We start from the raw sequence: 25,894 nt of genomic DNA, 5'->3' as shown, positions 1-25,894 counted from the left end.
GACTCGTGTAGAAAGTCTGTCATGACCTTGATTTCCTTGTTTTCTTGAATTCATCAAGGCAAAATCGATCACAAAGACCTTGCAAAGTTGTTTAGTTTCACTTTCACTTTCAGATATATTGATGACATGTTTGAAATCTATTGACTATGTCCATGGTATATACATTGTACCCACCAGATCTGGAAAGCGAAGACACGACAGACTCTTCGACATCAGCCGCTTGTCTCGATCTCTTCTTACAGAAAATAATCATCGTCAACTTTCCATCAAGCTGTATAAGCGTGTTGATTTCAATTTGCCTTTTTGGTAATATTCCATTTCTCGATAGCGACAGTCTCTTGCACCCAAATCTATGTTTACATGTCGCAGTTGATTCGATATGCATGGGCCTATTCCCATTGTCAACCGAAGGACAAATTCATGGCATAAAGTTTAATAGATGCAGGTTGATGAAAACTATGGGGAGTTAAACGGTTGTCATAGTGACCCCATTAGAGAACGAGATATTACTTGCTTGGACTGACCAATGTTTACATGGCGGGTGTCGTCGATGAAGCAGAAAACGCTCACTCACCAAGAACACCTGGTCTTGTTTTCCTCAAACTTGTTCAGGAATTACAGTGTAAATCTTTCTTTTGTTCAAATTTTGCCTTAATTTTATTGAAGTTTAGTTTGAATTTTGAGTTTACTGACATGTTGGTATTTTCTTGTTGTTGTTTGTTATTTTTTTTTTATTTGTTTTTGTGACATACTACGTCAAAATGTCAAAGCATAAATCAGTTCAGGGCACAGCATTTATCTAACAGTTGTTTTGAAACTATATCACATATACTAAAACCTCGCTATTTCTTTCATAGCTAGGTCCATTTAATTCCAAAGTCTGGTGGACTTGTTGTTAGGGAACAACAGAACATTTTGGAAAACAAAATTTCAGTAACAAATTATCCCAATGATACCTCGTTGTACCTGCTAACTCTTCTTAACGGGACTTTCGAGTCTGAGTTGCTGAGCCAAAACATCATCTAGTAACATAGTTTTGTAATCTTGCTTATGACAAATTGAACTGAATTCAAGAGAATAAATGGAAATGAATTTGGGATTCCAACTTCTGCCCAGAAATTCACTTACCTCTCTCATCATTGATCTTTATAGTAGGTCGAAACGGATCATTTTTAACAGATAATGTCTCTGATTTGTGTATTAATAAGATCTAAGCTAGTATCAATCTATCAAAGAACCACTGGCTGTCTGTGATCCCTGTATTAATGAGAACAATACAAGTATCGATTTGTTTATCTATGAACCACTGGTTGTCTGTGACCTCTGTATCAATGAGAACGACACACGTATCAATCTGTTTATCTATGAACTGCTGGTTGCCTGTGATCCCTGTATTAATGAGAACGACACAAGTATCGATCTGTTTATCAAGGAACTGCTGGTTGTCTGTGATCCCTGTAGTAATGAGAACTACAATATCAATGAACCACTCTCTGTCTGCCAATAATTGTAGAATATTATAATTACATGAATCTTGATAATGCTTAATGCATTCAGTATTTTTTTCCTGCCAAGTCTTCCTGTGATACTGATCATGAAATGTGTCAAGAAGTTTGTATTTATTAGAGGAACATTGAATTCACTTTGAAAAGTTTCTGAAAGCTTTTTTACAAAAACATATGAATTTATTTCATGATTGACAAAATAAATGCTGATGCGATAATATGCATGATTAGATGTGTTGAATACAGAATGTCAGTCAAACACACTGGAGCCAAATTTGTGGTACAGGACAGCTACGTGTCGTTTGAATGGATCCACAACAAAATAGGAAAAAGTCTGCTCATGAGGTTTGTCTGCAGGGTAGTACATGTGGTCATCATCCTAAAAAACCCAAAGACCTACATATGTAAATAGACATTGATGTATTTGATACTTTAATAGTAATTTGTTTGAGAACAACTCTGACAAAATTCAACAAGATCATCTTGACAGCTCTAATGTCTCTGTGTTTCATACATTCTCATTGGTATATAACAAGACATTTTTTGCATTTAAATTGAACATGATACAACATGTCCTTTTTTTCATCACACTATCAATATCTCTTCCAGAAAGATACTGAAACAAAATAGCGTAATGTGATGAATAACTAACTCACCGAGGCCGTCACTTTGAACACACTTGATATGATGTTTAGTTCTTTGGTTTCTGAATTTTTCTGAACACTGAAAGAAAAAGTCATGATTTTTTATAAATAAAACCTAATTTCGTATTTCACAATATTTCATTTCTCTTTTAAAAACAAGCCAAAATATTAGAATGTCACTTCCTTATAAAATAAGTAAACATCTGAAGGTAACACATCCTAAAGTCTGTTTGCAGTTAAATATATTAAACCAAACTTTATTTTAAAACTAACATTGACATAAATATCTGTGCAAACATTTTTTTTCCAAAGTTTTTGTATTTAAGTTTAAACTGTTTTCACCCAGAACCATAAACTATCCGACAAAAAAATCAGATATCTTTTTTTCTGTCCCCAAATTTCCCAAAAAATCCATTGGCTTTTGTGATAGATCTACATAACATAGACAACTTACTGTTAGGTAAGCATCCTTGACCTTTTAATTAACAATCTCATTCAATTCTTATCAATTTTTCATCATCATTTGTCACAAAAAAACAAATTAAATCAGTCAAATATTTAAAGTTTGTCGTTGACCACTGATCTGACAACCTTAAATGAAGGTCAGGGAATTTCTTATTTAATTTTTATCAACTTCACTTCTTACCTTTATACTCAGTGATATTTTTACCAATCAGGAGACAGAATTTTTTATGACAGGTTTAATTTGGTTTTATTATGCTGAAGGTTCTATAAACATGTCTTTATGGTGGAATTTTTACAGAAAGACATATTTCAGTAATTAGATAATTTATTAATAATTAAACATATAATGTGACATAAGTTCAGATTTCTACCTGATGAGATCCTTATACACTTGTTTCGTTAACTCTAGGTAGGGGTCAATAATGTCTTCATATTGGCAGACTTTCCCTCCCAGACAGATGTGTTTGAACAGTCGGAACAGAAACTCCTCTCGCTCGCTATCACTGTATAAACAGTAGTTGTCAGAGTCGTCTATCAGCAGTAGCTACAACAGAAAACCAAAACATAAATTATACACCACAGCATCTACAGGGCAACCTGTCTCAAATTGACCCTGACTCTTCACAAGGCAAAAGAGCAACAAATATTTTCTATGTAAATTACTTGAAAAATAAGATATTTTGGTGATTTTTTGTGGATATATATAACTCAATATCTCTATGTATACTAACTGTAAAAGTTTATAGACATACAAATTCATGGACTAAAGCAGGGCTCTCGATCTGCCAGATTTGGGGCCGAATTCCCAACGCAAAATAGTATCTTTTTTTCCCAATTTAGGCCCCAAGTTTTCCGAATTGTAAGGAAAACACCATTATTTTTCCCAATTCTAAGAGCCCCAGTCCCAGAATGGGGTGTGAGATCCCTGGACTAAAAGTAACTATAAAATCAATAAATCTCCCAGAGAAATTTATATAAACACTGACAGTGTGATTTACACTTTACAACATGTCTCTTTTTACTTATATGATCCATATGGATATACACTTGTACAATATACAATATATATATAAGAACTCTTTTTTTAGACAAAAATAGAAATACAAAGTAGAGTTTAATGTAAGTACCTTCCTGAGTTCATCTGAAATAGTGAAGTCATCATAGAACTCGTCAAAGCATTTCCTTATGGCACCATTTTCTCTTACAATGTCCTTGTCAGTGAGTCTGTCAAACAGCGTCATAGACAACACAGTACAAGGAACAGGTTCAGCTGTCACACTGGTCGCAGACACACCTGTAAAACATCAGATCAAGTATAAACTTTCTGTGTAACATAGAAAACAGGTGTAAAAGGAGAAAGAACGCCACAACAACCTCCTGGCCACTGGTAATCAGGACATTCCATCTCTATAGACACCTGCCCAACATAAACAACCGCCTGACTACAGATAATCAGGGCTCTATTAACACCTGCCGAATATAACTACCTTCAGGGCACATATAATCAGGACCTTCCAATCTCTACAGACACCAGCCTAATATATACCACATTCTGGTCATACTCAAGACTTTCAACTTCCCCAAACAAGCTTGTGTGTTGATCGGATAGAAATATCTAGTATTCAAAACATTTAGAAACAAATGGTATATACATATGGATCTGAAATTTCAATAGACTCTTTACATTTATCAATTTCATCAATTAAAAAAAAAAGAAATGAATTCACCTTTTCCAAGCTGTCAAAAGCATCATACCACACATCTATTAGACATATCAACCCATACTCAAGGGTCAACGTTTATATTTGGGGGTCAAAAAAAATCTCTCGGGGATCATATCAAGGTCTCAAAGTATAAAGCCATATTACAGCTTAAGTTTCTACTTCATCACAACACACAATCTTCAAAAAGACCATCATGTATACTGTGTGTTAATATAAAAATGATACAGCAGTATGTATTAAGAACCCCATACTCACCAACTGGTGACCAGGTGCAGCTCTCTGATACAGTCTGCAGAGATGACACCACATTTGGGTCCTTGAGAAAATCCTAAAAACAGATCACATATATTTATAATATTTAGTAGGAGTAGCCTCCCTTGGTTAAGAAATATCATTTATAAAATTGTACAATGTGAAATTTTGCAACAACTGAAAAATATAGACATTTAGGTTTAATCTTGTGTAAAACAAATTAGATGATACTTATTGTAAAGTCAGTGATGTATTTTTTGGCACATATCAACTAAATATAAGCATTCAAATTAAAAATTGTTACAATCGTACATGTATTGAGAAATTAACCCAATATGTAGTACTTATGTATGAAGAAAATTTAGCATCATTTATTAATTACTATTGTTGATCTGGAAAGAAGCAAAAAAGTGGTTTTAACATGGGAGAATAGAACACATGATCGAGAAGAGCTACAAATATTGCCAGGGGCGTAGCTTCAATAGAAAAAAAAAGCCCTCTTACACATAAAAAAATCTGTGCATAGAGTATGTCGGACAAAATTACAAAACTAAGGTTGAAAATAGATATCAGGGTTGAAGTTTGTTGTTAAATAAATAAAAAAAAACTGTCTCAGAAAACGATTCAAAACATCTTTGAAATCATGAAATTCAGATCCCTCGCCTGGGCTTACACATTTCTGCTGGACTAGCTACACCCCTGCATATTGCCATTTCAGGCGTGAATGCTAATTACTCTGAATGCAGATAAGCATACCACAGTCTGTATCACAATGGTTGACTCAAATTACACTATCATCAAAAAGACATGAATCTGGAAATTAACACGCATAATAGTGAGGTGTTTGTAACATTAAGATGGTTGTTAGAATCATAAGATTGAACCCAAAATAATGTCCAATTCAGCTCAATCAATTGAAATGAACGGAGAAAAACTTCTTTATTCTGAATATTGAAAGTATGAAAATTAGCAAAATATAAAACCTACTATGGTGTTCTTCGAAATATATTTTTTAATCTCCACAAAATTGTCTCAACCACCCTCAATTTATATATGTGTTGTAGTCTGAATTATTTTGACATGATATAAACATAATAATCTGGACGCTAACTTTTGAGAACTTAGCTAAAAATGTTGTATTTTCCTCATCTGTTATTTGGCGAGAGAAATGGGACCGGTAGTGCTGTACAAGAAACAAATTATACTCACAGCAACAAAATCATCTTTCTGATATGCTTGAAACGGTTGGTCAAATGAATACATCTGACATTTTAGTCTCCCGTGCATTGACCTGCAATTTAGAAATGGTTCAGTGATCATGTTTCTAGAATATTCTCTAGGTTTCATTAGTTGGAGAGTGTGCTAAACAGTGAAAACTTCGATTTTAAAAGAGAGAGGGCAATCAGACACACCGATAGACGTAATTTTTTAATAAAAGCTACAGAAATGATCATACATTGTAAAATAAGTATACTTTTTAAACAACCATCGTTGGAACTTATGGGCAGAACGCGTCTATGGCAACGACACCTTATTATGTACCTGTATTTGGATATTTCAAAAGTAAATACTAGAACATTACTATTTGCAATACATCTATCTTCTTCTTTACCATTTCATAAAAAGTTCTTTGTTATCTTTCCCCTCAATCGATTCAAATTTCTTTCCTTTTAGCTCCTGGAATGTAAATTTTGCCCCTTTCCCTTCCATCTTGGATCTTGGTTAAACACGTGTTTAATTTATGAGTCTCAGTAGCGTAGACGCTTTAATCATAAATGCGCGAGATCACTATTAAAAACAACAGCAAAAGACAAGTTAGAATATGTTGCGTTTTTAGTATTTGTACACACGACAAAGGAAGCAAATGACATATTTCAATATAGAAAAGCAGAGTCAACTGCTTAATACAATTTGTTTAAACTCGGCGGTGACCGAGGAGCTTGCTTATTACAGTTGCCTCCCTTTAATCGAAGTTTGGCGTATTCAGAGACTCCTGAACAAAGAAGGTCTCTGGTGTCCAGTGATCATTTCTAGGTATTTTTTGTTTACTAAATTTCACACGATCACTTACAATTTATTTCCGTTATATTCAAATAATGAAGTTGACAACAATTGAAGAAAAAACATTTCGGAGTCAATTGCAATTTTATTCCAATTATTGTAAATGTACAAGAATAACAAAATCATAATATAGGGAAAAACTTTGGATAATTGCATTGCTAGTTTAGATGATAACGCATATTTCTCTGACGACCGAAAATTAAGACTAAAATAAAATAATAAATATCAGCCAAATACAGCATGTCACCACTTATGCATACTAAAATAAAACTGTTATATAAAATATATGCTGTAAAAAGAAATCAAAACTAAAAGTCAATGATGTAGAATTTGAACAACGGTATCATATAAGTAATTAGTAATCAGCAATAATATATCCATGGTGGTCATTCGAATCTATTCACGATACCAGAAAGCAAAAGAAGTATACCTTACTGTCATGAATAAATGAGATATGCTATTTCTCTTAATGTGATTGTTTTGTATGGAACATGAACCACTTAATTCTCGGTCATCTAGACGCTTTACCCAGAACGCACACTAGTACTATACACAACAGCCTTCCTTTTTTTTTTAAATATATATATATTATATATAAAAGCTGAACAAGACTGACTAGTATTACTTTTAACAGGAAATCAAGTATTAGTAATAAACTTGTTCTCAAATAAACCTCGAGCATTTTTGTTTCTTTTCTTAGATTATATTAATGCAAGAAATAACTTAAGTCCATGAAAATAAATTTCTTTCTCTGATATACCTTATCACAGAAATTCAGAAACATTTCTTAACATATGAACCCAGTCCTTTAAAAAAACAACTCCTCATTTAACTTTCAACTTTAAACTCAAACTTTAGAACAAAAGTCTTTAAAGCGACTAGGTGTCTTTACCTCTCTTCCACAACGGTGACCAAAGGTGGTTCCTTGGGTTGTGGTGGAGGTGGTGGTAGTGCTGACACCGGTTCTGGTACCACATGTGGTTCCACTTTCTGTGAAACTAATGGCGGATCCGAAGGCATATCCAGAAGATCTAGTAACTGCACAGAGAGTTTGGGCTCAAAATTTGCACGTGTCCGTTTGTTATGACGACGGTTACGACGATAACGACGACCATTTGTAGCTTTTACGACATATGACCTCGGACTAGATTGTTTGTTTTGAATTTCACCCGGAATCCACAGATTCCCATTTTGAATTAGTATTTTTTCTCCCTCACGCTTGATTTCCTTTTTATTTGTGGAGGCTTGCTCCAACAACGGCGTAGTGGTTGGTAAGTCAGATTTTACCCTATAGGCGTGTTTCTGTAATCGAGCAGTGCACGAAATGGAGCTTTAGCCTTGCGGATCAAGTTTTTTACTGTCTGGACGGTCCGTTCCGCTTGACCATTTGACTGCGGAAAACGAGGACTGGACGTTACATGCTCAATTCCATACTCATGACTGAATCGTTTGAACTCCTCCGTTGTCCGTGAAGACACGGTCAGGTATTCCATACCGTGACATTTGACCTTTCAGATAGGAAATAGTGTTACTACTACCTAAATGGTTCAATTTGGCTGACTCTGGCCTCTTAGAATAACTGTCAATTGATACAAGGTAATAGTTTCCTTTGAACTCGAATAGATCAGCTGATATTACCGACCACGGTCTGTCCGGGAGCTCCATTTCTACGAGCGGTGCTTTCGGATTCCCTCGTGGGATTTCCGCACACACAGTACATCTCTTGGTAGTGTTCTGAATATCAGTTGCCATACCAGGCCAATGTTGGATATCACGGGCCAAGGATTTCGATTTCATGATCCCTAGATGAGATTTGTGTACAATTTTCAGCATTTCTGGACGCATAGATTTCAGTATGATCAGTTTATGGTTCTTGTACAACAAACCCTCTACACACGATATTTCGTCCCTGAAATACCAATACGGAAGAATTTCTGACAATAGCTCGGACTTAGTGTCTGGCTAGCCCTCTGTCACTACATCCTGGAGTGTTTGGAGCTCTCTGTCCTCTGATGTCTCTTCCTGTAGTCTACGATACATTTCTGGAGAAACGGGAAGGTATGACGTCAATAACGAATTGTCCGTCAGTTCGGGAACGATGTCGTCAGTACTTTCTGGTAAGTATGCTCGGCTTAGAGTGTCCGCTAAGAGCATTTCTTTTCCAGGCTTCAAATCGTACTTCAGCAGAGTCAACAACATTCTCTTGAGTCGAGGGGGAGCCAACATCAACGGTTTTCGGAATATTGACTGTAGTGGTTTGTGATCACTCTCCACGGTAACTTGGCGACCATACACAAATTGGTGAAATCTGGAACAACCAAACGCGATAATTAATACCTCTTTTTCAATATGGACATAATTTTGTTGCGCGGGAGTCATCGCCCTGGACGCGTAAGCTACTGACTGTCCATCTTGTGTAATCACTGCTCCCAGACCTTCCGAACTCGCGTCAACTGTTAGCGTAAGTTCTTTAGCTGGATCGTAGTAACGCAACACTGGCGCTTTAGAGACTAGTTGCTTGAATCGCTGGAAACTATTCTCTTGCAACTGTTCCCAGTACCATTCGGTAGTTTTCTGTAATAGCTCTCGAAGCGGAGCGCTTACTTCAGACAGATTTGCCACGAACTTACCCAAATACTGGACGAAACCTAAGAAGGTTTGCAGTTCCTTATTACATGTAGGTAATTCCATATCTTGCACAGCACGAACCTTTTCCTCGTCTGGCTGGACGCCTTTGTCAGAGAGTGCATGACCGACGTGTGTCACAAGATTCTGTCGAAACCTACACTTTTCAGGGCTAAGCCGGAGATTATAATCTCACACACGATCCATGACTTTTACGAGTCTAGCTTCATGTTTCTTAAGATCAGTGCCCCAAATGAATAGGTCATCAATAATTGACTCGCAGCCTTCGAGACCAGATATCCTTTCTGATACTGGACGTTGGTACACTTCAGGCGCACTCTTAATGCCAAAGGGCAGTCTAGTGAAACTATACCTGGCAAACGGCGAATTGAAAGTACAGAGCTTGGTACTCTCTTGGTCCAAGCGTAACTGCCAAAACCCGAATGTGGCATCAAGTTTCGAAAAAATCTTGGCATCGGTAAGTTCTGCTAGAACATCTTACAATCGTCTTCATAGGGAAGTGCTCTCGTTGAATCTCAACATTCAAGTCACGTGGATCTATGCACAAACGGACTTTTCCATTTGACTTAGCAATAGAGACCATACTGTTTACCCATGGTGTCGGTTCAGTCTGTTTAATAACGATGCCTTCCGACTCCATACAGTCTAATTCTGCCTTGACTTTCGCCTTGAGGGCTAAAGATACCTTCCTGGGGGGATGGACTACTGGCTTGACACTCTGATCAACCTTTATTTTATGCTGACCTGGTATACACCCGATACATTTAAATACCAGTCCATACTCATTCATAATGTCATCAGTATGTTCTCACACTTAGTTTCTGGTGTAGAAACAACACTGTAGATTCTCTCAACTAAACCCATTTCTTTACAGGCTTTCGCTCCAAGAATCGGCTGAACATTACCATCAACGACATGAAATACTTGGTCATACATTTGACCTTTGTGTTCACACTTTAACGTTACAACCCTTCTAGGCATAATCTTGTGTCCTGAGAAAGAAAGCAGAGGAACGCTGTTAGCGTTCATGTTTAACGACCTATTTACAGCCTTCACATTCTTGTAACTCAACGTTACACACAGCTCCAGTACCTAACTGAAAGTTTATCTCGCGACATCTACAGTCTGTGTCCATTCTGTCAGAGTGTTGACTTCACAATCTATCGACCCCACATAGAGTTCATCATCACTGGAATCTTCAGATTTCTGTAGCATGTTTACCTTTTTCTTTTTCGACCTGCATTTCTTTGCGAAGTGATCTTTAAGATGACATTTCTTTCACGTTTGACCTAGTGCTGGGCATGTCTTGTGTTTCTTGCTATACCCACATCTTGTACACTCATCATCGTCAATTGTCTTTTTTTTCTACTGTCTTCTTAAATGGTTTCTTCTTACCCGATGTGCTCTGTCTGTGATTCCCAACCATGTTAACACTTTGACTTTCTTCCAAGTCTTACTTTTCCATGTGTTTAGCTTGTGCGTGATTAATCTCATAAGTTCTTGCCACTGCCAAAGCTTTTGCCAATGTCAAATCTGAGCCAATGTTTATTAGCTTTTCCCTTATTTTAGCGTTTTTAATACCAGATACGATTCTGTAGCGCGCCATTTCATCACCGCTTGTTTAGTTACAGTCTTTGACTAACACTTGTAACTCTGTAGCAAACTGTTCAAATGTCTCTCCGTCAGCCTGTTGCTTGCTGCGAAATTTGTAGCGATTGTAAATAACATTGGACCTCGGCTTCACATTGGCTTTAAAGCGATCATAATAGGTTTTCAGGAGTTTACCTTCATCTTCTGTTAAGGTCCAAGTCGAAATAATATTTCTTCCTTTCTTCCCTATCCACAGCATGAAGTACGCACACTTCCCGGTATCCTTTTTTCCTTCTAGGGGCCCGGAAAACATGAATTCCAAATGTTGGCGGAAACTTTTCCATGCCGACACAAGATCGGATTTATCCAAATCCATATGAGGCGTGTGGCCTGCTAACACATCCATACTGCTTCGTTAGTGATCTAAATGTCTGTTTTACGGACTGCCACTGTCGGATGCACGTGGATTACGGCCAAGTTCTCAAAATTATGACACCATGTTTTGTATGGAACATGAACACCTTTATTCTCGATCATCCAGATGCTTTACACAGAACGCACAGAACAAGCATTTCACTAGTACTATACATAAAAGAGATGTGAGTTACGGATATTACGAAAGTACTGACAATGACTTTCTAATATCAACAGTGTGCACGTGTTATACGTGTTAACATTTACAAACATATACACATATAGTTAACTTAAGACCTCGAGCCATCTTAATTGATTAATTGAGACGGCTTGAGATCTTATGAATGACATCAGAGAATATTCTTTTGGTCTGTTTCAGTTCGAAGAATACCAATTTTCCTGAACACTCGGCATTCTCGATCACATCACATTTCATTATGTGTCACAATAAGACAGAAGTTATAACCAGTTTAGGTATGACTGATTACAATAAATGACCGACAGAGTTCCAATGGGGCATGTTCTATGTACACCATCTACAAACGAGACCATGTATGGTTGGCATAGCCTGATACGGATGAGCGGACAACATACGTTCTAACGTTCCAAAGACCATATACTGAAGGAAATTAGGTTAGGGAAAATAAATCTTATGTCTAAGACAGTCTTCTGGTGTTGTTTAAAACAATGAATTCCAACACTTACGACTTTAATGTTCCCTTTTGTTTCTATGTACGTTCTAATGCTGAAGGTCACACAGAAGGCAGTTAATCTAAAACTGAAGGTCACACAGAAGGCAGTTAATCTAAAACTGAAGGTCACACAGAAGGCAGTTAATCTTAAACTGAAGGTCACACAGAAGGGAGTTAATCTAAAACTGAAGGTCACACAGAAGGCAGTTTATCTAAACCTGAAGGTCACAAAGATAACAGGTTTTCTGAAGCTGAAGGTCACACAGAAGGCAGATTATCTTAAGCTGAAGGTCACACAGAAGGCAGGTTATCTAAAGCTGAATGCCACACAGAAGGCAGTTTGCCTAAAGCCGAAAGTCACACATAAGGCAGATTATCTTAAGCTGAAGGTCACACAGAAGGCAGGTTATCTAAAGCTGAATGTCACACAGAAGGCAGTTTGCCTAAAGCCGAAGGTCACACAGAAGGCAGTTTGCCTAAAGCCGAAGGTCACACAGAAGGCAGATTATCTTAAGCTGAAGGTCACAAAGAATGCAGGTTTTCTGAAGCTGAATGTCACACAGAAGGCAGATTATCTAAAGCTAAAGGTCGTTAAGACTAAATAGACGAGATGCTAACGTATTCATAACATTAACTTTTGTTTGTTTTTACAGTTGCTTGTGGAAATAAATATTCGGACATATTATGTTCATTTGATTCCTACATATCTAACAGAATTTTGCTGATACTCTATATAACTTCCGTTCCCCAGCACGGCGGTATGAGGGATTATCTTCTACCGGACTACCCGTATGGGAGATGTACCGTGAACCTGACCGATGACACGTGACATTCTACATTAAATAAAACTCGCAACCGTATACTAATTTCACACGCAAATCATTATTAAATGATCGACTTGTTCCTTAGAATGTTGTTTACATAACCACGACAAGGGAAATCTCCGGACCAGACCCGATATTCAATATCATTAGTTAGTCACGAAAACAAGATCGTTAGAGGATACTCGTAAATATTTCATCAGAACGCTATGTTATTCCCCACTCAATATGTTTTTGCTCTATATTCTATGTATTTTGCATCTTGTGCTTTTAATGAATCCTGTCATTTGGAAAAATGAGGAAATATAGAAGGTTTTTTTTTCATAATTAAGTGAATGTAAGCAGACAATACAGCACAATGTATCCGACGACATGGTAGTACATTTTAGTGGGGACTCGTGTGAATTTCTTGCCGGATCAGAAGTTTTGAAGTTATCATTTTGATGTTGATCACGTGTCCCTGTGTGTACGGAAGTTAAATGTAACAAGGAGCTTGGTTGTTCATATTCTTTGTTAATACATTTTTGATAAATTTATAGGAAAACAAGTTACCATGGATATAATCAGTTAGGGCCAGTCATTTGACCACAATCGTTTGTACAGGATATAGAACACTGACCTATATGTGTACTTGCAATATAGACAGAAATCCATAGTAACAATGGACACAGCAGATCAGTTCTAGTCACTTAATTAAAATATCGCCTGACAGAGAAAACCACTACCTACAGAAATCTTCTTTAATTATAACTTGTGGGTAGGAGATAGTAGGTGGGTTGGACATCTACAGAAGTCATCCCTGATTATAACTTGTAGGCAGGAGATAGTAGGTGGGCTGGACATCTACAGAAGTCGTCTCGGATTATAACATGTAGGTAGGAGACAGTAGGTGGGCTGGACATCTACAGAAGACATCCCTGATTATAACTTGTAGGTAGGAGACAGTAGATGTGTTGGACATCTACAGAAGCCATCCCGGATTATAACTTGTAGGCAGGAGATAGTAGGTGGGCTGGACATCTACAGAAATCGTCCCTGATTACAACATGTAGGTAGGAGACAGTAGGTGGACTGGAGATCTACTGAAGTCATCCCTGATTACAACTTGTAGGTAGGAGATAGTAGGTTGGCTGGACATCTACGGAAGTCATCACTGATTATAACTTGTAGGTAGGAGATGGTAGGTGTGTTGGACATCTACAGAAGTCATCCATGATTATAACTTGTAGGTAGGAGACAGTAGGTGGGCTGTACATGTACAGAAGACATCCCGGATTATAATTTGTAGGCAGGAGATAGTAGGTATGCTCTTTAATCTGTAAGGCGATTTACAATGATTTTTGGACGATATCATTATTAGCAAACCGTCATACAATAGTTTTGTAGTGTGGCCGTCCATCCACGATCAATGTATTGGATTGGATTGAGTAGGCGACAGCTTTGATGGTAAAACAGATTATGTATAAAATCACCGGCTGAAATATCAATAAGTACTTATTCTATATAAATTAAGAACGAAAGTTGATTGGTTATCGGACCAGGCAGAGTCTTAGTTTGTGATATTCACTCATCAGCTAAGTGATACTATATACAATTATAGATTACTTATATTGTAATCATTCAATGTAAACAAGATAGAATGCCTCTGGCTTCGATAAATAAATAATCAATTAATGTACATATTAGTCATGCATATTAATACAGATTGGGCCATACTGTAGGGAATCATGTTTGATTACATTCTAACGGTTTCTACAGTGTAGTGAACGAGACCGCAGGCACAGCATGGACGTAAATTCGTACTTGGTGATATTTTGTGTTGGTATAGGATTTGGAGGGTATGTATTGGTATCATCATCAGATTCTCAAGATATGGAATATAAGGTGAACATAGGTGAGTTTTATCTACGAATTTTATTTAATTCATGTTGGTATTCTGATAGACATTTATGTTTGATAAAACAAAATCTAGGATTATCTTTGTCAGAGAGGAAAGATGTGACAGTGAAGTCCTAGGCTGAATTAGTATCGTGTTTTTATCAAAACAATATGATCATGTAAGACTGCCCTATCGTGTTTTTATTATAACAATATTATATTGAAGACTGCCCTATCGTGTTTTTTTATTATAACAGTATGACGATGTAAGACTGTCCATCGTGTTTTTATTATAACAATATAATCATGTAAGACTGTCCTATCGTGTATTTCATTATAACAATATAATTATGTAAGACTGCCCTATCGTGTATTTCATTATAACAATATAATCATGTAAGACTGCCCTATCGTGTTTTTTATTATAACAATATGTTCATGTAAGACTGTCCATCGTGTTTTCATTATAACAATATAATCATGTAAGACTGCCCTATCGTGTTTTTTTTATTATAACAGTATGACGATGTAAGACTGTCCATCGTGTTTTTATTATAACAATATAATCATGTAAGACTGCCCTATCGTGTTTTCATTATAACAATATGTTCATGTAAGACTGCCCTATCGTGTATTTCATTATAACAGTATGATCATGTAAGACTGCCCTATCGTGTTTTTTTATTATAACAATATGTTCATGTAAGACTGCCCTATGGTGTTTTTATTATAACAGTATGATCATGTAAGACTGCCCTATCGTGTTTTTTTATTATAACAATATGTTCATGTAAGACTGCCCTATGGTGTTTTTATTATAACAGTATGATCATGTTCATTGTTTTTTTATATAACAATATGTTCATGTAAGACTGCCCTATCGTGTTTTTATTATAATAATATAATCATGTAAGACTGCCCTATCGTGTTTTTTTATTATAACAGTATGATCATGTAAACTGCCCTATGGTGTTTTTATTATAACAGTATGATCATGTAAGACTGCCCTATCGTGTTTTTTTTTATTATAACAATATGTTCATGTAAGACTGCCCTATCGTGTTTTTATTATAATAATATAATCATTTAAGACTGCCCTATCGTGTTTTTTTATGATAACAAGATGATCATGTAAGACTGCCCTATCGTGTTTTTATAACAATATAATCATGTATGATCATTATAACAGTATAAGACTGCCCTATCGTGTTTTTTTATTATAACAATATGTTCATGTAAGACTGCCCTATCGTGTATTTCATTATAACAATATAATCATGTAAGACTGCCCTATGGTGTTTTTATTATAACAGTATGATCAGGTAAGACTGCCCTATCGTGTTTTTTTATTATAACAATATGTTCATGTAAGACTGCCCTATCGTGTTTTTATTATAATAATATAATCATCTAAGACTGCCCTATCGTGTTTTTATTATAACAATATGTTCATGTAAGACTGCACTACCGTGTATTTCATTATAACAATATAATCATGATAGAAGTTTTCTTTCACCTCAATTGTTTTGTATTGGTTTCTACATGTGTTTGATTTGTTCGGTGTGTCGGATGATAAGTTCTGAACAGCTGATAGGCATCTGAGCAAGAAAAGTAAGATTCCTTACCGAAATTTTAATTATCTTAATTTAGTTTGATTTTTTCTCTCGCCATCCCTATCAATGACATATAATTTCTTCATTAGTTCGGTCATTATACAAGTGTAGTGTATTTTTTCATATACACGAAGGTGTGATAACGGATTGTTCTAACACGTCACGTGGAAATGGATGTGATGAACGAGCGGAAACTATACATGTTAACAACACGACATTCACCTTCAACTTACTTAGGATCCATATCGCCACGTCGGAGATATATGACGTCACTCAAGCAAGTACGTACGAGTGTCGTTTCCTATGTTTTTATGTTGTGACAGGATGATGTAACGCTGGAAAAGTTGACACTTTTTTTATCACTGACCTATACTGTTATATCAATTTTTATTTAATGGATGATTTTAAAGATTAATCATAGAGTAAACCTATTCAGTTTAAAGCCTATTATGAAAAGCTTCCGAAAATTATTAAGATATTCCGGAATTATTTCATGTTTTCTATAAGACAGATATAGCTTTATAACAATTGGAGACAGTGAAGTGCACTCTGCCATTATGGTAACCAATGTTCAAATTAAGTACGTGTGACACCAATGGACGTCCGGTACATCTTTCTATGTTCTGTTTTCATGATTTAGTTTTTAAAAGTGACATAATGATTCGTGGATTCAATGAATCTGAATCCCCCACGAATTGCCAATAGATCACTAATATGCCTTGTAGCTAAGATATTGTACATGTTTCCGATCAGATGATCCTAAAAGGCGATTACATCTAAAATCTTTATATATCTCCTCTTTCCTATACAGAGTTTTCTCACTTATTTCTCTTCTAACACAACATTTGATATTTCGACTTGGTGTTGCAGGTTCGGAACATCATTCAACTATAAATATCAACTCCTAGCAACCATTCATGATGTATGGTTAGCTCTAGAACAGGTTCATTAAAGTTCTGTGAATTTTTTACAGCTTATAGTCGCATTTGGCATATAGGGCTCATTATAAAATTTAGATCATAATGAGTATCTAGAGTTATTGGATTGGCCTACACTATTTTTATTGGATCGGCAACAGCAAGCATTTATTTCAAATTGGGTTTCCATAGGAAGTTAGCTCAATCTTTATTTTATTTATTTATTTTTGTAAACGAGATTGTTATATGAGATATGTTAATGAGATATCTGACGTTCTGTTTCTTGCCACGAAGCGTTATGCAGACGACATTTTTCTCTTACGCACATCTTCTTCATGTAATGCTATACAATTTGCCCGATACCCAGATCTTGAGTCCTTAAGTACATGTAAAATTGAAAAAAAAAAAAGAAAAAGAAAATGGTTAGATGATTTAATGCAAGACTAACGGTTGATTCATTTCTAAAATCACAGATCATGTATCATTATATATATTATAAAGAGAAAAAAGTCATAAGTATTCATGAACACTGTGAACTATATTTTAAGGAAGAAATATTGAATTTTGTTGATAGTCACAGACATGTAGGATTAGTTAGCATGGCGAAGGGTAAATGAGGAGATTATATATTGTCTATACATACATCTGTCATGAAGAATATTAATGCACTCGAGAGCCTTAACTATATGCATAAAAGAGAAACGTTGTTAAATATAGGTATTTTTTCATTTTTATATATATATATTATTACTGTTATGAATAACTAACGAAAGCGAGATGTTCGAAAAATGTAATGGTGTGGCATTTCATATCATTACCGTGTCACCAGCTATTATCTTTATTTGGAAACAGGACTAGAATAGCTGTCAGAAAATGGTAGAAAAACACACTTCCTAAAACGAATTCCTATCCAATACACAGTAAATTGAAAATATACTCATTTCCTGTAAATCGGATCAGTTCAAAGGTTATTTGATAAATTTTATCGAAAACGTTTTCAACGTATTGAAAAATCATAAGAGTTTGACAGTGAATGGTTCATATGAATGTTATCAACGATAACAAGGAGATTTGGACAGCAATATATACAATGTATGACTTATTTCGAAGAAAAAAAAAACGACGTACCTGACATGGAAGCATATAAATTTATCTTTTATCATTATCACATGCTATTAAAAACCAAAAATAGACACTGAACCAAACTATACTTTTCTTTTACTAAGAGTAATGATGAGACCATTGGTAGTTTAACTAAGGACATGTTGGTTGGTCTAGATTGACGAGCAGCGCAGATATCGTTCAATTACCAATAACGGAGTAATGAGAACCTTATAATTGCATATCAACTCATCATTAAATGGATATATCGGAGACGGCATAGTGTATTATAACGAAGGTTTCCTACGAATGCTTAAACTATTAAACTTAATTGCGGCTCGTGGTTCGATTAACCATCATCATAGCTTCCCATATCCCATTAAATTCTATTAAAACAAACAAGACGCAATATAGGAAAATCGTCCGTCCAATTAATTGGAACAGTAGTTAAGTATGGTAAATAAATATTTCGGTAAGTTACAACGATCAATTCGTACTCGAAATAAATAACAGTAAACATGTAAAAAAGGGTATCAATATATGATATACATGTATTATGATATTAACCACAGAGCTGTGTTGAAAAACTTGTGCCCAATTCTGTTGCTATAAAACACAACTAGTTGGTTTAAATAAGTCAAGTTCTTCCATTGCTCTAAATGCACTTTAATATGATAAATAGATAAATACTTGTAAACAAATATAATGAATAAGATATAAATATAACATGTGTAATCGATGAAAGCAAATTGGAGTCATTTTACGACGGATACCTAGTCACAGGTCAACAGACGATATTTTTTCGAATGATTCTGTGTTGGAATGTGCCCTTTTAATTACGTAGAATATCTCCAAATCTTGTCATATCCTGTAAGCTCAGGAAATGACAGCAATAATCCAATCACGTCTTAACTGAAGAGGTTATGTATAAAGTAGAGCAATTCTCAGAAGTAACAAAGAGGCGTCAATCTTGTTTTACGTTAAGCATGTGTAATTGAGGAAACGGTTTAATCAGAAATTACCAGCAAAGCAGTATGATGTTGGTTCACAGTGATATCTTTTAGGAATATCATTTTGATTCTAAAAACATCCAATCAAAATATAAATAAAGACCAACCTTCATCTGACAAAGATCTCGTTTATTGAATAATCATTGTCAACCATTCATTGAATAATGATCTGCAGTGTTGATATTGTGTGTAAATTGCTATTAATAATTAAAGACCTGTAGTCTCTGTTGGTTCTCTGTAAATTATCCTGTTTTATTGATCTTTTTGAACTGAAGTCAATATTGATAAACGAAAGCATTAACGGTATCATTCGCAATCACTGTTATATGAACTTTTTTAAGGCAGTGATTTTCGTATCAAGTTGTAATGTTGATATTTCTCAGCTAGCTATAGCTGATATAATGAACAAGAGTCTGTTAATGGAAGGTCAGAGCAACAAACGTCATATCAATTTTAATTTAAACTACTTTTCGACAAAACAAAGGGAAATCATGACGTTAGAGCTCCTGTGGTATATTAAAATAAAAAACGACCTCATCGTATTTAATACAAAGGTAAACAAGTCTCACAGAAAAGGGGTAAAATGGAAACTATATTGAATACTAAACATTATCCATCCAATAATACGCTAGACAACCTGGTATTTCCTAACGCATATTTTATACGTTTATATTATAGTTAAGCGATCCCGTGAAAACGTTGACTTCTACCTGGTATTAAGTATTCCACCACCGATGTCGCCAACTTTAGGTATCCTACAACGACTAGGCATCCCGTATATGCGGATGTGTGTCCTACTGACGTCAGATAACCGACAAACCATCTGCCTACCGAAACATGGAGAGAATCTTTATTTGCAAAAGAATACCTTATATCTCAAGAATGCAACAGAAACCAGCGATCTAACACCGAGAGGTTGTCACGACAAAACGTGCGACACCGGTCCAAACCAACCGACCGATGACGTGGCACATAACTTACACGGAAGTGACGTTTATTCAGCCGACAATTACTTGTCACGCATTGTGACGTCATTAGTGTCAGCAGAAAAATGGGAACATGTCCTCATATTTTATGAAGCTGTCTTTGGTTGGTGTATTGAAATCTTACAAGTGAAATAAACAAAATTCTTATTCTTATTTATTTATTTAGAAGCACTTAATCGTTATGAACATGATAATGTTGACTACTTCAATTTTTTTTCTTCTAAATTGACGTGTACGTCAAATTATTATCGTCCAGTCTTCTGATTCTGCAGAATAGATTCCCATTTCTTATTTCATTTTTTTTCCTGATTTCAAATCTGGTATCACATTAAAGGCAAATACTCATTCTTTGCTCTTATTTCGTGCATTGTGCTCTTCAGGAAACGACATGGGATCCTTATTTGACGCCTTTTCAAAGATCGGTCTAATCGCAAGGAGTACTCATGTGATTGACAGGCTATCAGAAGATGAATTCATTCGCATATTTGACAAATCTTCTGAAGTCGGGAAACAAGAACCTTTCCAAATTGCCGTGCTGTGCAAAAACATGTGTTCAAAACTTTTGAAAGCGGTGAGATAAATGCATATGCTTTAAATACTATCTTGTTAAACAAATGTATTATTAAGATTTTTGTACCCCATATGTTAATAGCACCTTGTAGTACATATTTAGTATAAGATACAATAGAGCAAACTTACACATCAAAATGCATGATGCATCTATGATGTCCTTCTAGGACTCAACAGTGATGCTAAGGGATTACATTTTGAATCAAAGGGACTTCTGGGGAAAATGAAGTGATCGAAGAAAATATCAGAATATAGAGATGCATTAGGTCCATAATGACGACCATCAAGTACATTTGTATGTTCTTAACTGTGTCACTATTGGCATAAATTTAAACTTGGTCAACAGGTTACGACCAACCTCGGAAACTCACAGTCCAACAGGGGTGTCTGAAATCTAAAGCTTTTGCAAAAGATACAAATGATACAGTCAAGCCAAATAAAGAATCAAATTGCTTCATACAATCATATCCCATCAAATGATGAAATTTTCTTGATTCCAATCACAAATAATAATCAGAAATGCAAATTAATATTGAATTACCGACGAGCTGAATTAGAAGGTGATCAAGCATTGATAAGCGTTTCTGCAATAATCTGGCCGGAAAAGATTGTTTACAACGTTATAACTATTGAATGTTAATTGGACTTACTTAGTGAATTCCTGATTTTGAAGACAGTGGAACATTGAAAGATACCTTGTGTGTTAAATGCATTTCAGTATCATTATCTATATGGTAACGGTTAAACACATGCCAGTCATACATGGGAATGTTTGAAATGGAGCGATGTCGTGACCGGAGAAACTAGTCAGTCACATCCGATCAAATGATAAAATTTGTTTGATTCCAACCACAAATGATAATCAGAAAGGCTGAATTACCGACGAGCTGAATAAGAAGCGAACAAAGACAGTAAATTACGGTAGTAAAACAAAATCTTAGGCTTAAGAAACGACTTGATACATTGCAATAATATTCACGAAATCCGACTTAGGAAACGACTTGATACATTGCAATAATATTCACGAAATCCGACTTAGGAAACGACTTGATACATTGCAATAATATTCACGAAATCTGACTTAGGAAACGACTTGATACATTGCAATAATATTCACGAAATCTGACTTAGGAAACGACTTGATACATTGCAATAATATTCACGAAATCCGACATAGGAAACGACTTGATACATTGCAATAATATTCACGAAATCCGACTTACGAAACGACTTGATACATTGCAATGATGTTTACAATATTGATGAAGTCTAACTTAGGAAACGAATTTATACATTGCAATGATGTTGATGAAGTCTGACTGAATGACATCTAATTAGTGTCATTTTTTTTTTATAAATTCCCAGATTACAGTTTACGATCTTCAGAAGAAGGGAACAAAAGCGGTATACTATTTTACCGAGATATTAGTAGTATCCATGGCCTCATCAGATACATTTTACCAGGAACTAAACGTTTCTACGTTTAATAACATAGCCGTTGTCACACTACCTTTGTGGGTGTCAAGTAAAAATGAGCACAACATAGACTGTACTGAAGTAAGTTTATATCAAATGAGTCTTCGTGTGTTTGAAAAAGAATAACGATTGTCAAGTTAGAATAAATATAATATATGCTTTCATATAGTAAAAGTTGATCAGGTCTACGTGTGCAGGATATATGTAATTTTATTTATTTTTTAATAATTACTTTTACATTTGGTCCACACGAATATGTATTCATGACAAAAATATCGTAACAGTAAGACTGGTCATATATTACTGAATTCCGGTTATATTTTACTAGGGACATTCTTCAATAATGCAGTACCTACACACAGCATTAGAAGCAACGACGCTTGGGAACTCTAATGAAATGACTACTGTTCCAAACATTCTCCTGGACCAGATGGAAATGGTAGGTTTATTAGGTTAAACATCCGCTGAGATAATAATAGTGTTAAATATGTTATGTTAGGAAGGTAATTAAAGGATAAGAGTTGATTATTGATCTCAGTTATATCCCTGAAATCGTCAGCTAGAGGAAATCCGACCGATTGTCGGAGATAACCATGTGTGTGGAACAAGCCCGGCGGTCACCTGGGATTATAATTAGCAGTATAGCGGTTAGACTATTAACGGTTAACCACTTAGTAGATAATTGGTTTGTGAACTAACCTGAGTAAGTCAGGCAGATGAAATCTTTTAATGTAAATCACTGTTCAATATCAAAATTCTTGAACATGATCACTATTCACTGTAACTTAATGTCTTTTTCTGGCAATGCTCCGTACCTTGAAACGTTCACAAGAACAAGATGCTGTCGAGATTTATTCAGTTTTATTAAGAACCTGATCGGAAAATGACATAATATGCACAGTATTCAAGGCATTATTTATATATTCAGTGGTAAAATTGGTCGATTTAGTTTTTGGCAGCACTAAAATTTTCGGCTATATTTTTTAACATTATGCATGTACTTTCACTAAATTAAACAAGGGTTTTAAACATTTGTAAAGTAGGTTGTATCTGGTTTAAACTGTCATCATTCTGTTTTCATTTGATCTTCAGTGATTTTAAATCCAGTTTCAATTTTGTTCCGTTATATGACAAGCTATTAATTATGATTGACTTCCATTTCTTAAACATCAATGCAAAGATTTTTCAAAATGTGATACCTATATAACCACATATGCTAATAACTCCATATCTTATACACGATAACTAATACATCATCTAATTTTGAAAGTACCAAGTGTCTCTGGCGTCGCTGTGGTTCCCGGTGGAGACTTTGATATGGGACAGAGATGGTAGGAGCTTACGCCGTGTTGGGCTGATTCACCTCACTGGAGAACGCAAATTATCTGGGTCATTATTTCCCAACAAGGATTTCGGATTTAATGGCCGCCAGCTACTGGTGTCATCACTAGCGGTAATTCTTTACAACTTAAACTTTTTGTAAGCAAAACGAGTAAGCTGTAGGCGATAATTGAAAATAAAACTTTTCCTAAAATGTTACCTGGGTTACGTATATCTTAATTATTATATACATGTCTATTGCTTATGAAAGAAAACATGTTTATTATATGATTTCTTTCACATTATAGTTTTACCCGTTTGTCGAAAACGTCGGAAACGACTCCTATGACGGTTTGTGTTTCGATATTCTACGACAGTTAGCTGTGGACATGAACTTCACGTGAGTTTAGAGCGCCCGGAAATACGTCATTGATAGATTAGAGAAAAGTTATATGTAGAGATGATTCATTTCCTTCAAGCTGTGATTATTTCTAGATAGCAGTAATGCCTACTTCCACAACCTATTGATTACTTTTTCATGATTAACTTTTCCAAACATAAATTGGTTTAAATCATAAGAGGCGATGTAGTCCAATGTGGCTTATGGAATATGAGAAACAACAGCATGTGAAATCAAATACGTAGTGCAAGATATAAACAAAAGGAAGATTTACACGGAGAATCATAAAAAAGTACAATGATGATAAGACCGGGTGTTTCGGTAAAGAAAGCATGTTCTTCGACAATCCCAATATAAATCATGGTCAATCCAAGTAAGTAATGCCACACTTTCAAATGAGGAAAGTATACAACAATGGAACTATCCAGAAATGAAAAAAATCACGATATTGTTATCATGCTCACCATTCATCTTGGTGGAAACTGTCCAAATTGGTGAAAAAGAACACAATGACAAAAGCAAAAACAAAAATGACATCAACACAAAGCAAAACAAAACGAAAGGAAAAAAAACCAAGCAAAAAATGGTAACTAATGTTGTGCTGTTGGTTTACGACTTTAAAAGTAAAAACGATTATCAGATAGGTACATGTAAATATTCTCAGAATGGTATGAAAGTGTCTTCCAATGAACATGTTTTCTAAACTTTCGAACAGATGATAGAGAAAATGCTTTTTAGGGAACGGGAAAATGAAATGAGTAATGTGGCAGAACATAAAGTGATAAAATATTTAGTACGTTTATGGTATTAACTGGTTGGTGACTTCAGTGGTCAACATCTTAATTGCATAGTTTCCTGTATTGTTTTAATAATTTAATGCTGAACTTTTATATTCACCGGCGTTACAAGAAGTCATGCAGCACGGAGGCAACATTTTTCATCAAGGATATCACACCTTTTATCCTTTAACACTTTATAATCATGATCTCACGATAATAACACATGATATTAGTATTTTATTCCAAATAACTAACCCAAATAACTAACCTTATATTATCCATAATAAAGGACACCAGGTACCATTCTCATGCCGACCTGCCTTGGACATAATGGCCTTTAAATGGCTCACATAGTTTGAACAACGTTTTTCTGATATTTTTGAGTTGTTGAGAAAACGTAAAATTACATTAAAAATCATATACGTTGTAAAAAGAAAGACTCGCTGGTTTAAATTTCGTGATTGGACTTAAATGAGTTTACAAAAAAAAACAAAAAAAAAAAAAAAAAAAAACAAGCAGCGGATTTCTCTGTCTTATGTCCAAGGTATCTATGTATATTTTCACTGTTTTATTCTATCTTGGAATTGCATGAAATGTTCTATGGTATCTTACCAACGATGATTTCTTAAATGTGTAAAATGTATACAACTAGAGCTTGGGTTTCACAGTTATAGACTGACTACATCACCCGATCTTGAGTGGGGAGTGACAGACGATCAAGGTCATTGGTCAGGACTTATTGGACAACTGCAACGGAACGTAAGCATGACTATTGGTTGGAATGTCGCAGTACATAACTTCATTTTAATGAGTACTTGAAAGTGTGAAAATATCAGGCGATTCCTCGCAAAAGAAAAAATACAAAAATACAAAAATACAAAAAAAAAAAAAACAAAAAAAAAACAAAAAAACAAAAAAACCCCGTACGTAATATCTTAATAAATCGCAATCAATAGTGAATTCAATTTATGTTCTGATATGTTCTGTACATATCAGAGAGACAAGATAGGAAAATAACCGATATGTTATC

At 35.2% G+C, this 25,894-nt stretch overlaps 2 protein-coding genes across 2 annotated transcripts; one reads left to right on the top strand and one right to left on the bottom strand.

Annotated features, from left to right (window-relative positions):
• Nucleotides 1–1,617: 1,617 nt before the first annotated feature.
• On the bottom strand, nt 1,618–6,300 carry LOC132555360 (cilia- and flagella-associated protein 300-like). The gene is made up of 7 exons (XM_060219708.1): nt 6,203–6,300; nt 5,800–5,881; nt 4,594–4,666; nt 3,742–3,908; nt 2,986–3,158; nt 2,162–2,228; nt 1,618–1,884 (listed from the first exon to the last, which is right to left on the bottom strand). The coding sequence occupies exons 1-7, from the start codon at nt 6,298–6,300 to the stop codon at nt 1,756–1,758; spliced, it is 789 nt and encodes a 262-aa protein (XP_060075691.1). The 3' UTR covers nt 1,618–1,755.
• Nucleotides 6,301–14,599: 8,299 nt separating this feature from the next.
• On the top strand, nt 14,600–25,623 carry LOC132555355 (uncharacterized; the record flags this gene model as incomplete). The annotated part of the gene is made up of 9 exons (XM_060219700.1): nt 14,600–14,708; nt 16,440–16,586; nt 20,012–20,422; nt 20,700–20,890; nt 22,255–22,446; nt 22,694–22,804; nt 23,636–23,818; nt 23,994–24,085; nt 25,533–25,623. Coding segments are annotated over exons 1-9 (1,527 nt in total), but the record flags the coding sequence as incomplete, so codon positions are not given.
• Nucleotides 25,624–25,894: the final 271 nt, after the last annotated feature.

The sequence above is a fragment of the Ylistrum balloti genome, unplaced genomic scaffold, assembly GCF_031769215.1.
Source record: "Ylistrum balloti isolate Yb309-2 unplaced genomic scaffold, AGI_CSIRO_Ybal_v1 Utg370476, whole genome shotgun sequence".
Taxonomy (NCBI): domain Eukaryota; kingdom Metazoa; phylum Mollusca; class Bivalvia; order Pectinida; family Pectinidae; genus Ylistrum; species Ylistrum balloti.
Note: the sequence above shows the minus strand (reverse complement) of the source record. Positions and strands in the feature narration are given on the sequence as shown.